General features: G+C 42.3%; 1 protein-coding gene across 7 annotated transcripts in view; it reads right to left on the bottom strand.

Annotated features, from left to right (window-relative positions):
• The window catches only part of szt2 (SZT2 subunit of KICSTOR complex), an 84,095-nt gene that overhangs the window by 52,554 nt on the left and 18,637 nt on the right, over nt 1–12,904 (bottom strand). For 5 of the 7 annotated variants that reach the window (XM_047586781.1, XM_047586783.1, XM_047586788.1 and 2 more), the window contains 17 exons: nt 12,376–12,643; nt 11,854–12,028; nt 11,675–11,767; nt 11,451–11,535; nt 8,165–8,455; nt 7,776–7,911; nt 6,757–6,864; nt 6,598–6,667; nt 6,316–6,501; nt 5,968–6,189; nt 5,460–5,697; nt 3,766–3,840; nt 2,564–2,702; nt 1,760–1,895; nt 1,362–1,482; nt 1,036–1,188; nt 65–167 (listed from right to left, as the gene is read on the bottom strand). In XM_047586781.1, the coding sequence (XP_047442737.1) occupies nt 65–167; nt 1,036–1,188; nt 1,362–1,482; nt 1,760–1,895; nt 2,564–2,702; nt 3,766–3,840; nt 5,460–5,697; nt 5,968–6,189; nt 6,316–6,501; nt 6,598–6,667; nt 6,757–6,864; nt 7,776–7,911; nt 8,165–8,455; nt 11,451–11,535; nt 11,675–11,767; nt 11,854–12,028; nt 12,376–12,643 (2,599 nt within the window). The remainder of the gene's footprint in view (nt 1–64; nt 168–1,035; nt 1,189–1,361; nt 1,483–1,759; nt 1,896–2,563; nt 2,703–3,765; nt 3,841–5,459; nt 5,698–5,967; nt 6,190–6,315; nt 6,502–6,597; nt 6,668–6,756; nt 6,865–7,775; nt 7,912–8,164; nt 8,456–11,450; nt 11,536–11,674; nt 11,768–11,853; nt 12,029–12,375; nt 12,644–12,904) is intronic. The other 2 variants (XM_047586787.1, XM_047586786.1) reach the window with 1 other exon arrangement.

Here is a 12,904-nt window from a genome sequence, read left to right as displayed (position 1 = left end):
TATGGAAAAAATGTGAAGCTTAGCAGAGCCAACGTGAAGTTGAGTAATTAGGAGGGACGCTAACCTGAGGTAGAAGACTGATTTGGTCGTACGTTCCTGGTAGACAAACATGTTCTTCCTGTTGACCACGCAGAAGGAGTTCAACACAGAGCGCAGGGCCTGGATCGCTGCAAGAGGGAAGGTGAAAACCACTGACGAAGTTTAGTGTGTTGGAAGATTAAGTGGACTCGTTAAAGAATGTGATCGTCACTATATTAGAGACAAATGTCCACATCACTCTTCCGAACAGAGAGCACACATTTACAATTAGACGCTAAGCTGCTCAGTGTGGCCACACTCCCACCTGCTGCTCACTGTTACCACTCCTCACCTGTGTGTGGTACACGACGCCGCACTTATTGTGACTCGTACGTTGTTTTGCACATGAGAGTTTTTATTTTTTTTTGGTGAATGTGTTCATGCAATGCCTTTCATTATAAAATATCATTTTCTTTTTTAATCTTCGAGAATGACTTTATCTCGTAAATATAGAAGGGGGAAGGAATAAAGGAAGGAGTAAAGGAAGGAAATGGGTAACAAAAGAAGGAATGAAGGACTTTAGGAAGGAAGGAAGGAAGGAAGGAAGGAAGGAAGGAAGGAAGGAAGGAAGAAAAGAGGGAAGAAGCTCCAGCAGCATCTCCCAAGACACTAGTCACTCTTAATGTAGACCATGTGAGAAGCCACTGAACTTGTTTTATTATTAATTTTACAGGAGGCGTACGTTTCTAATCAAATCCTAGACAGGATATTTAAGTGGAATTCCCTTGGAAGGAATGTGTATTTCAGGAGCATTAAGCAGTAAACAGAGACAGACGGTGTTCACTCGATAAACTTCTCCTAACTAAAATGAAAGTTACATCATGACAGGCCAAAAATACCAAGAAACTGGAAATGTGTTCATTAAATGCAGTTCAACTATTCTAACGATCAGGTGGCATCTTTTGAGATGCACCGACACACTCGGTGATGCCTTCAAAACTGAGCTTTGCCACTCACCCCTGGACACCCCCATGTTGGGTCCCATCTTGAGGCGCGGGTGAATGTGGATGATGGTGCTCCACACCACTTCACAGGCGAAATGTCCTGGGATGAACTGCATCATGGCCGCCAGATAGTCTCTGGCCGGGTAGCTCTCCTCTGTGTTGTAATCTGTATTAACAGAATATATAAATAAAAAAATATTTTCAGACGCTCAATCAGATGCTCAAATGCAAACGATCCATTCACTAAAAGTGTTCTTCACCACTTTTTATTCACATGCACAGAAAAATCCAAAAACGTAGCCAAGTAAAAGTAAACCTGACTGCCTCTCGCTGCCTTACCGTCAGTAGTGTTGAGCCTCGGCCTGTACAGAGACTCGTTCTTCCAGATGTCTTCCTCGCTCTCCGCCACCAGTAGTGTGTTACACACATGGCTGTCGTGCAGGTCCTGCAGCAGCATACGCTACACACACACAGAGGGGACACTGAGAAACAAGCGGGACCCCGGGACCCTCACACTCTCACGTGTGAGACGCAGCAGCTCGTCAGAAACAGAACTGGAGTCTATGTTTATGAAAGAAGACAATCAGAAAACTGGAACTTAATAAACTAAATTAATACAACTCTGGGCTGAGGTTCGCATTCAAGATCCACAGTGCGATGTTATGATACTAAATTATGAGCGGCACATTTTCCTCATCTTTTCTGTGACACAGGTTGTCGGGAGCAACGGGACCAACCTGATTGACTATCCTGCAGATTTCACCAATCTTCCTGACCACCATTTGATGCAGCTGTAAATACTCAGGCAGCTCCTGGTCTTCCTCCTTCTTCTCCAGCTCCTCAGCACCGACCTCATTTCCCTCCGTGAAGCACCTGTAAAAAAATATGACAGATCACAGGAAATGCCTCATCGGCCATGGACACGCATCCGAGAGTCAGTACACCGATCAAACAAGTAGTGGTAGTATTTTTATTCAGCCACAGCACAATAAATAAAGATATTCAGTATTAACATGTAAATTATAGTGACTGGATGGGCTCAGGCAGATGCAAAGAATGCTTATAAATGCCTAACCTACACTACACAACAAACTATTTAAGATACCTTGGAGTTACTTAAATTGGAGTTCAATATTCTTATCATTTTAATAGAGAGTTCAGCTTACAGTATACGAAGATAAGTGATAAAATAACTTCAATCCTGAAAGACCACGCACAAACTAGTACTCTGACAATTAAGCAGTCAAATATGTAGATGAGCTGCCATCAAAGAGTGTCATTGCTATGAGGTGGAGGTGTCTGGTCTGGTCTGTGTGGGTGGTACATGTCTAAATAACATCCACACAAATGTCAGGTCCAGACGTTTCCCAGCAGAATATTGCACTGTCCCAAGACGGTCAATGTTACTTACTTCTCCTGTCAGTGGTCATAATGTTGTGGCTGATCAGTGCATAACTCCTTGTCTTGAAATGTTTGAAGCTGAATGTCAAATAGATAATCTACCGCCGGCCATAGCTGTCATTTCCTGAGGCAGGTCTGACCTGGAATGGGAGTAGACCTTCACTCTGTCCTGGTGGATCTTGACAATCAGCCAGAAGTCCGGCATCGGTGGTGACTGACACTCCTGCTCATCCGTGGTGGGGCTCTCACACTCTGAGTCACTGCTGCCGCCGTCGTAACCTTCGAACGCACGCGGACAAAGCGGCCGTATCATGACATCATCATCTTCAGCGTCTCTATTGTCAAATCAAGTCGTGCAGCGCACAAGATTCACTATCTCACTGTACGTACTGTATGAATTAGCCACTTATCAGGGGTGATTTGCAGCAGAAATACTAAAGCATCGCAGATATGTACACCAATATGGCATAACTTTATGACCACCTTCCTAATATTGTGTATTTGTCCCTTGTGCCTCCTAGTGAATTTGGAGGCCAGGTCAACACCTTGTGCTGTTTTTCATGTTTGTTTGAGTTGCTCCTGAACCATTTTTCTGTGTGTGCATGTGTCATTATGGGGTGTATAGCTATGAGGTGGGGGTGTCTGGTCTGGTCTGGTCTGGTCTAGGTGGGTGGGACATATCTAAATCTAGGTCCAAATGTTTCTCAGCAGAACATTGTATTGTCAGAAGATGGTCAACGTGATTCACTTCTCCTGTGGTCATAATGTTGTGGCTGATTGGTGTATTACTGTAAAACAGATGAACGCAAATGAGTTCAAAATCTAACAATCTGAGGTATTAACACTTTCTATTCAGGGCGGCACACACTGATTAGTTGATGTTCTTAGTATTGTGTACATTTGTTATAATTTCACTCTTCAAACTATTGAGCACATCCTTAGCTCTGACTGACACCAAGAAAGGTGCTGCAATAAACTCCCTTTAAAAAAATGACTTTGTCCCTGAAGACACACATACAGCGTCTGTCCCTCTGTAGGGATCAAGAAATAAGAGGCTCACTGAAAGATGAAAAGCAAGAGATAAGTGAAACCATGTGAGTTATAAGCAAAATCGCAATAACCTACAAACAAAGAACTCTCCATAAGCTGTTTAGCAGAGTGACAGTAAAATGTTTTCTTCCACAAACACGCAAAATATTTTGATTTAAAGACACAAACTGAAATGTTAACAAGTGTTTTTTTTCCCCACACTTGCAATAAAATAAATAATAATGTGAAAGAACAGAAATGGTGAAGTAAAAATCTACTGCTCAGCCGTCTTCGAGCTTTTCGCAGCACTTACCCTGCATGTCCGAGTCCATGCTTCCCTGACTGGAGACGACACTCTGGACCCGACTTGGCCTGAGTTTACCGCAGCCTGAGAAGACACAATTTCACTTTAATTTATGCAAACACAACATCCTTCTGACGGTAAAACAGATTTCTTAATTTTGTTGACGGAGCGGCATTAGTTTTGTCACAACTCGTTAAGCTGCAACTTACATCTGCGTCTATTCAGAGTCATAAATTGCAGTGAGGGGCTGCAGTGCAGGAATTAAATTAAAGTGTTTTTAAGGACAAATATGAATCACAGGGAAGCAGACATTCGATCTTCCAGATATAAAATGTCATCATCCTGGAGCTGAATGCAATAATAGATGACTCTATTATTTTTGACTCCTGGGAAAACATATGTTCCAGATGCCGTAAGGGGGTTGGATGCCAACTCTGTGAGGAATCTGACTGGAAATCAGGTTCCTCAGGACACCGTTGACAACATTTGATAACCTCTGAAAACAACTCCAGCAACAAATGCTGGAGGACGTGTGGTATGGCCGGCGAACGTACTCTGCTCGAAAATACAAATTTTCTGGAAAAATGTCAAAAAAAAAAAAGAGAACTTGATAAGACTTTGGCAAATGGATCTCTCCGTGGACTGAGACGTGTTTCCTGATCACCACAAAACAATGTTATATTGATGTTGCAAGAAAAATGATTAATAGGATGAAACCTGACCCTCCCACGATCGCTCAGTGGCTACAGAATGTAAAACATGTCTACATGACCCCATTATTAAATAGCTACTGTTGTTATTATCATTTGAACTATCATTTCAACTACTTATCATTTTTAATTCATTTGTTGTCTTAATTTATTGTTCTAAATATCTCTTTGCTGGAGTTACAGAACTAGGGAAGGTATACCTGCTCTACCTTTATACAGCACTATCCCTGTGTGACAGATGTGATACAGTCATTTGTCTTCTTTTATGATGTCAATAAAGTAAAAAACTGTTTTTCTATTCATCCATTTCATGAAGTCACAGTGACCTTTCCGAAATTTAAAGTTGCCAGAATTAAAGAAAGTCCCCTGCTGCCGTCAGAAGGCGTCAAAATAAGAGACATCAAGACATTTCATCCACACATTGACACAACACACCATAATGGGTACAAGTGGTATTCAGCCTCCCTGTTTAGACTTTCTATTTCTCTTGAGAGTTTTATTAAAATGACCACACTTGAGACATTTTTAGTATTTGCTTTTGTAAGTAGTTAACTCTAAATAAAAAGAATTACAATAATTCATCACTGTGACTTTTCAGTCTAGAGGTCATTTAGTTCATTAATGTACTTTCCATATATATGCATATACATATACATTTTGACTGAAAGTAACTCCGCTTTGGTTTCAGTACGTTAACTACCTCGACCTCAGTCAGTTAGGAAAGATCCACTCATGTCAGTAAGGAACTCACAAAACCCATCCTCTGTAAAAGCAGTTCAAGGCTTTAGTAACAACGAGTGAAGGCACAGCACAGAAACACTGCAAGCCCCTGTCAGGGTCAATAACATCAGGGACGGACTGCAGTCAGGCTGCTACAATAAATGTCCACTAGTCAGACATCTGACACTGATGATGTGTGTAATTTAACACCTATACGCTGCACATGTGGGTTTAATAAAAAAAATCATTTTAAAACGTGTGTCTCAGACTCACTGTGAGAGGCCGACTGTATGGACTCAGCCAGGCTGACGCTGGACGGCGTTTTCGGGGGTGAGCTGGGCTCCCTGCTGCATTCAGTCATCGGCTGGGGGGTGCTGGTCTGACCTCTGTCCCCCGACATGCTAACGGAGTCGTCTGCTTCAGGCTTCAAGGCTCTGACTGGTTCAGTAGTGTCTGCATTTGTGTCACGTAAAGCTTCTGCAGCAGCAAAGATGGACTTCTTGTCCTCACCCTGCACATGGAAAGTAAAAAAAAAAAGAAAAAGAAAAAGCTGGGTAATGTTCATGTCAGCTCGTTTTATCGGCTGTACCTCAGGATTTCCTCCTCTAAAATAAAAGTAAACCTTAAAAAATGGATATGGTATGTTCTCCCTGCTGATGGAGCACTGTTTTCTTTGATTGATTTGAAAACTGATCCCCCAAACAGGTGGTTGACAGACATAAAGCGTTTTTTTAAATTTACAAATACAGTTTTCCACCACATCACCGTGACAACAGCTGACCTCGCTGTCTGGCCGAGCCTCCGTTTCACTCTCCAGCACCGTGGCCTCGGCCTCAGCTGCAGAGCTGCACGGGTTGGTGTGCTGTACGGGCTCCGCCCTGCTCTCAGACAGCCTCTTGGCAGCGCTGATCCTCCGAGGGTGAAGTCTGCTCAGGGACAAGTAGTAGAAGCTGTTCTGTTCGCCGTTCAGCACGTAGCCGCAGAACGACATGCGCCGAAACTCCTGCAGAGCGACAATAGTCATCAAGAGCGTCCCGTCATACACCGCATTCACACGTCTAAGAGTTTGCTCGAGTGACACCTTCCTATGATCAGAACAGTGAAATCTGGAAGAAAAAAAAGTCCTTGCCTCTTTGAACTTTTCCAGAGACTGCTCAGGCCCGAAGACGAACTGCAGCGGGACGTCCTCGCAGTGACAGTGGGGTCGACCGCAGGAGCGCGAGACGTGCTCAGCTACTTTGTGCAGCGTGGCCGAGCTGATGACCCGCGAGTGGCGCAGGGCGGAGACTATCTCATCCTCCAGCAGCCAGCGGATCTGAAACGCGCACGAGGGAGTCGGAAAAAAGTGTCGGTGAAGAATAGATACACACAGATAGGTAAAGATGCCAGCCACCATAAAAATCAGTCTCACCTCATCCATTGTGGCAAGAATTGACAACTTCTGAGGATGTGGGAGCTTGGCTAAGGAATCAGCAGAAACCCTGGTGGAAGACCAGACACAGATCAGATACAGAAGAATTCACCCAGTACAGTGGTGCACAACTAATTAACATGTGTTGAACAAACCCACCCATCGACACCTGCTTCCTTCATACTGTCCATCAGCTCCTCGTCAGAGCGATAGGAGGAGGGCTGTAATGGTGAGCGATTCAGGGACACGCTGCTCTCCGAGGTGTACCTGCACACAAAGAGATGTGATGTGAAGCCGGTAAAACATGGCTGGATGAAAACACTCTATTTGCAAAGAGGCGTGATTACAATTTCCAGCTTTATGCCTGATTAGCATGTTATACACAAAACACTAATCCTGCCAGCGGCTTCATGCTGGACCGAAAGCTCTTCGGCTGACAAATGACTGAAAAGATCAATTCAGTCTCCTAACAAACGGCTGATTGGTTCATTATTTTCGCTTTCCTTTACACCATTTCAACATTTAAAGCTAAACCATGTGCGATCAGATGAAAGTAACAAGAAGACTGGAAATGGATTTAGCATATGCGCTAAGTCTATGTGATAAATATATACACATTTACATATATACAAGGCTGCAGTGACTGATACTCTTCTGTTAAGATTAAACCAACGTTTCTTTTTTAAAATAAATTGAAAGAAAACAGACAAAATGACTGTAGTTGGGATTCCTTCTGACACTTTGCAGTACGTTTTACTCCAGAATGTCTTGATTACCTTTAGTTTTAATTGTCTCCATTGATACATGACCCTGTTCAGACCTTACATTTACATCCATCCCAGGCATACAGGATGAATTGAGGACGCGTTTGAGAGATTCAAACCCAGAACACATTTGGGAATGAATTCAACCACATTCTTAAACAGCTACAGCAAAGACTGATAACTCTGAACTTCCTGTTAATAGTATTCATGCTGTTCTTCTCTTTGAAAGCTTCATTGCTTCTTCGGTGAACATAAAGTTGATGTAACTGATGAAAAAACTCTTTTTATTTCATCCTTCAAAAACATATTCATATATATATATATATATATATAAACATGAGAAATTTAATACACCAGTAGTGTATATATTATTTCCAGGCAGGAGCCAGGCTTCATAGTCACATTCTGACTCACCTGTTATGATGGAAATCAGCCATGACTTCAATCTCCAGAGGTAGCGTCAGGACAAAAATATCTAGCGTGACTGAGAGTTCATTCAGATCGACAGACTGAAGGGTCTGAGCGTTCTCCAGACAGGAAATAATCTCACCTGCAAAAAAAAGAAAAGAAGGTCACCTTTTAAATAAAACAGAACTAATTATGTATAATGTAAGATTAAACTTGAATGAGTAAGAGGAGGAAGACTGTCCCATTTTATTGATATAATACGACTGATAAAAGTCCTTCGTACATAGGAGGGACTCGGAGACCTTAACCAGATGTCTTACAGTATATCTAAAACTGTGGCCAATACAACGCGCTCCAGTGCTGTGAAAGTCGGAAGCAAAGAGAGCTGCACTCACCGAGGCAGGTGGGTAGTGTTTGTATGGGCATGGAGCCATGGCAGCTTTTCATGTTGACAGAACAGGTGACATGAACAAACAGAGGTGGCATGTCCAGCTGTGGCCCCTCAGGCTCCAGCAGGGAGTCCCCCTCCAGGATGCTGAAGGAGTCCTGGTCCTGGTTGACCGTGTTGGAGTCTGACAGGGACTGCTCCTCACCTTCTACGTGGGAGCCAGTGCCTGGTTGATCCTCATACTCCACCACCAGGTCTGTGTCACTCTCCGTCAGGATGCAGCAACCAGACATATTTTCTACACACAAAAAAAAAAAGATGACTCCTCATATGAACACAAGACACACTTTATGTACACACAATTGTGGCTCAAAGGCAGAAGAAATGTACATACTTCATCCTCCAACATTATGTCCTGAATGATTTGTTATGATTTAACAGACCTATCTGGGATTAGAGACGTGTCGTTTTGGTATAAACTCCTGACAGAAACTGTTTCACTGCTGTAACCACTGTGATCTCAAACAGAGATAATCAATCGCTCTCTGAAGCTCACACATCACTATGACACTCATAAAATCAGCAAAAGAAGTGAAGTGTAAAGATGGTAAAATAATAACGAATTATCCCAATATTAACCGTTTTACCATGTTAAATTCAACCTAATCTTGTCATCAATGCTTAATCCAATCAATATCAGCTTAAAGAAACATGTAGTTTTGGCACGAAATTAGTTCTTGTCTGTAGTATATATATTATTTCAGGTTTGCACTCTGAAGAACTTCGCTGAATATTTTGACCATCACCTTCCCAAGTGAATGTGGGATAAAATAATAACTATATATAGGCATACTTCAACTCTAAGATCTATTTTTTTTTTTGTCAAAACTACATGTTTCATTAAGCTAATATTCATTGTTTAGAGCACGGATGACAAGATTAGGTTGAATTTAACGTGTTAAAACAGTTAATATTGGGATAATAGGTTATTATTTTACCATCTGTGTGCATAGATATCGACTGCTATACCAGACGGTCGATTTATCAGGCCAATATTTGACTTCTTTGACTGGTATCAGCATCGGCCAATACATGGGAAGGTTCGCTGATAAATATATTTTTATATATACAGTGGGGGAAATAAGTATTTGATCCCCTGCTGAATTTCTAAGTTTGCCCACTTCCATAGAAATGATCAGACTCTGGTTTTTATGGTTGTTTACTGGTTATGGGTATAGACAGAATATCAGTCGAAAATGCATAAAAAACACACAATCTAAAAGTTATAAATTGTTATGTATTTTATTAAGGGAAATAAGTATTTGATCCCCAAGCACAACACAAGTCAGTACTTTGTAGAGAAACCTTTGTTGGCAAGCACAGCGATGAGACGTTTCTTGTAGTTGGTCACCAGGTTTGCCCACAGCGCAGGAGGGATTTTGGCCCATTCATCTTTACAGACAGTCTCTAAATCCTTCAAGTTTCTTGGCTGCCTCTTGGAAACTCGAGCTTCAGCTCCATCCACAGGTTTTCGATCGGGTTAAGGTCTGGAGACTGACTAGGCCACTCCATGACCTTAATATGCTTCTTCTTGAGCCACTCCTTTGTTGTCCTGGCAGTATGTTTTGGGTCATTGTCATGTTGGAAAACCCACCCACGAGGCATCTTCAGTGTTCTTGCTGAGGAAAGAAGGTTTTTGTCCAAGATGTTACAGTACATGGCTGCATTCATTGGCCCCATAATGCGGTGAAGTTGCCCTGTACCCTTTGCTGAAAAACAGCCCCAAAACATGATGTTTCCACCTCCATGCTTAACCGTGGGTATGGTGTTCTTTGGGTCATACTCACGTTTTTTCATCCTCCAAACACGGCGGGTCGAGTTAATGCCAAATAGCTCAACTTTGGTTTCGTCAGACCACAGCACTTTCTCCCAAGCCTTCTCTGAGTCATTTAGATGTTCACTGGCAAACTTAAGGCGGGCCTGTACATGTGCCTTCTTGAGCAGGGGGACCTTGCGGGCACTGCAAGAGTTCAATCCATAACGGCGCAGTGTGTTGCCAACTGTTTTCTTGGTGATGGAGGTCCCAACTGCTTCCAGATCATTAACAAGCTCCTGCCGTGTTGTTTTAGGCTGCTCCCTCACCTTTCTCATCATCATCCTCACTCCATGAGGCGAGATTTTGCGGGGAGCTCCAGACCGAGGACAGTTGATGGTCCTTTTATGGGTCTTCCACTTGCGAATAATGGCACCAATAGTTGTCACCTTCTCACCAAGCCTTTTGCTGATGGTTTTGTAACCTATACCAGCCTTGTGCAGGTCTACAATCTTGTCCCTGACATCTTTTGACCATGGTGCTGTAGAAGTTGGAATGTAAGAAACTGATTCTTAGAGCAGGTGTGCTTTATATACATGACGAGTTAAGATCAGGAGTATTGGTAATTAGTTGACTGAGCACAGCTGTGTGCCACATGCGCACCAGCCAATCTGTAGGAGCCTGAATTCTAAGTGAATTGTTGGAGATCAAATACTTATTTCCCTTAATAAAATACATAACAATTTATAACTTTTAGATTGTGTGTTTTTTATGCATTTTCGATTGATATTCTGTCTATACCCATAACCAGTAAACAACCATAAAAAACAGAGTCTGATCATTTCTATGGAAGTGGGCAAACTTAGAAATTCAGCAGGGGATCAAATACTTATTTCCCCCACTGTATATATATTTTTTTTTCATGGTAAGATTTTACATACAGACATATCCACAGACAGCCCTGTGCCTGTGGGAATAATGCAGACATTGTGGACCCATGCAGCCCATACATTGCCCTTCCCCCACTAACAGAGTGCGTGCAGCTGGAAGCTAGAAAACGCCTGCGCTCTACTTCTTACCTGTTTATTTTGTACATAAGAGTGTTAAATATTCCTTGAGTTCAATACATTTTTAAGTTCTTGGTTAAATTGAGACTCTTAACATTTGTTATCATGTAAATGGAGGCAGAAAAAGTAAGGTTTCAAATATATTCAAAAATTGGCAGCAAGTATCGGCCATCTGCCAAGACTAACGTAAACAACTTTGGTATTAGTATCGGCCCTAAAAAATCCATATCAGTTGATAAGATGTCTAGTTTAAAGTATATAAATGATAGGGCGACCCTAATCCTACCCCTACCCCAGCTCCCCCTGCGACCCTCCAGAGACAAAGCGGTTACAGAACAGAACACCCCAGCTGCAGTGAAATATTTTGGAGCCGAATGCCTGACAAAAGTAAAACCTTTCTGAATGATCCTCACCATCTTCAGTTTCAGTTGCAGGCTCAGCCTCTGACACCAGCTCTTCACTGGGTCTCCTTTCTGTCTCGTCATCCTCTGAGTCCTCCTGATGGGAAGATCCACGTAATTGGGTAAAGAATTGCAATGTTTAAATAAAACTGTCTTATTTCCTTCCCTCTGTATAATGTCTAATATGTTATGATATATGGTGACAGATAAATAATAAAAAAAAAAAATTAACTCACCTCTTTCTTGGATGACGGGGGGCAGTAGAAGAAGTAGTGTGGATTTGAAGGCACACTTTTGAAATACTGAGACAGGATCTCCATGAACTTATTCTGAGAAGTGATTATTTAGATAGTTGAACGATATCAGTTTGAAAGCAGAAGAGGAACCGTATTACTTGTACAATTTCAGACGGTACCTGTATTATTTTGTGCAGATCTGGATACACTTCACACTTGGGCTGCGTCTGTATCAGGGTCAGAGGCAATTCTGGGATCTTGTCCGTCTTGGACTCGTCCGAGATCAGTTCAGACGTAGGAGCAGAGAACTTCACTCTAGATTCGGCCTCACTGGCGTCCTCCACATCAATACTACTGCCATAAATATCCCAAAAGCAATAACAGAGATAGTCAGCAGGGAAGTGACCAGAGACCTCAAGTCACTGTCTACTGAACTCAAAGAGTTGACCATGATATTCATGTTTGAATGGAAAGAAAGTAGTATTTTTCTGTCCATCGCCACATAAAACCTGTCCCATATGGTTCCAGACCAACTTTCCAGCACAAGAAAATGTATATGATTTGCTGCAAATCAGCCTACAATGACTCAGACATATCCTGATACACTTCATAGAATAAACTATTAAGTTTTAACTGTCTTTTATGTTTAATATAGATTCTGTTCAGCTCCTCATCTAACCCTAATAACTCAGTGGTTTCACCTGCACGAGGAGGCCCCCGCAGCTCTGTCATCCGACTGCTCCTCTTCAACCTCTCCGATGATAAAGGTGGCAGGGCTCCTGGACGGTTTTGAATTCCCTGCCCAAGCTGGCGCTTTACCGTGCTCCCTGAAGACCCTGATGTGTCCACAGAGGGTCTGCATGAAGGAGGTGATGTCGATCTCCTGAAGGGATTCCTCACAGTAGTCCATGGCCATCAGGACGTCCTGGGAGCTGATGTTGTACGACTGTTGCAGGCTGCGGTAAACACCTGAGGGACAGAGAACAAAAAAAATGAGTGCTGCCCCTGGTTGAGAATTTACTTGAATGAAGAATTGCAGTGGTTTCTAGCTTATTTTATTTGGCTAATGAACCTGGAGTTAACAGGATTAATCTGACCAGAGTCTGAATACCTCTGTAAATGAGAAACTAGATTTTTAATAAATCTCCAAAAGTTCTACTGAGCATGTTTTCATGACTAGGTTACTGAGTGTAGACTGAAAGTAAATACATTCAGAAGACAAAAAAGTGC

This window comes from Mugil cephalus, chromosome 6 (genome assembly GCF_022458985.1).
Source record: "Mugil cephalus isolate CIBA_MC_2020 chromosome 6, CIBA_Mcephalus_1.1, whole genome shotgun sequence".
In the NCBI taxonomy this organism is placed as follows: Eukaryota; Metazoa; Chordata; class Actinopteri; order Mugiliformes; family Mugilidae; genus Mugil; species Mugil cephalus.
This window is presented reverse-complemented; position numbering and strand designations above follow the sequence as displayed.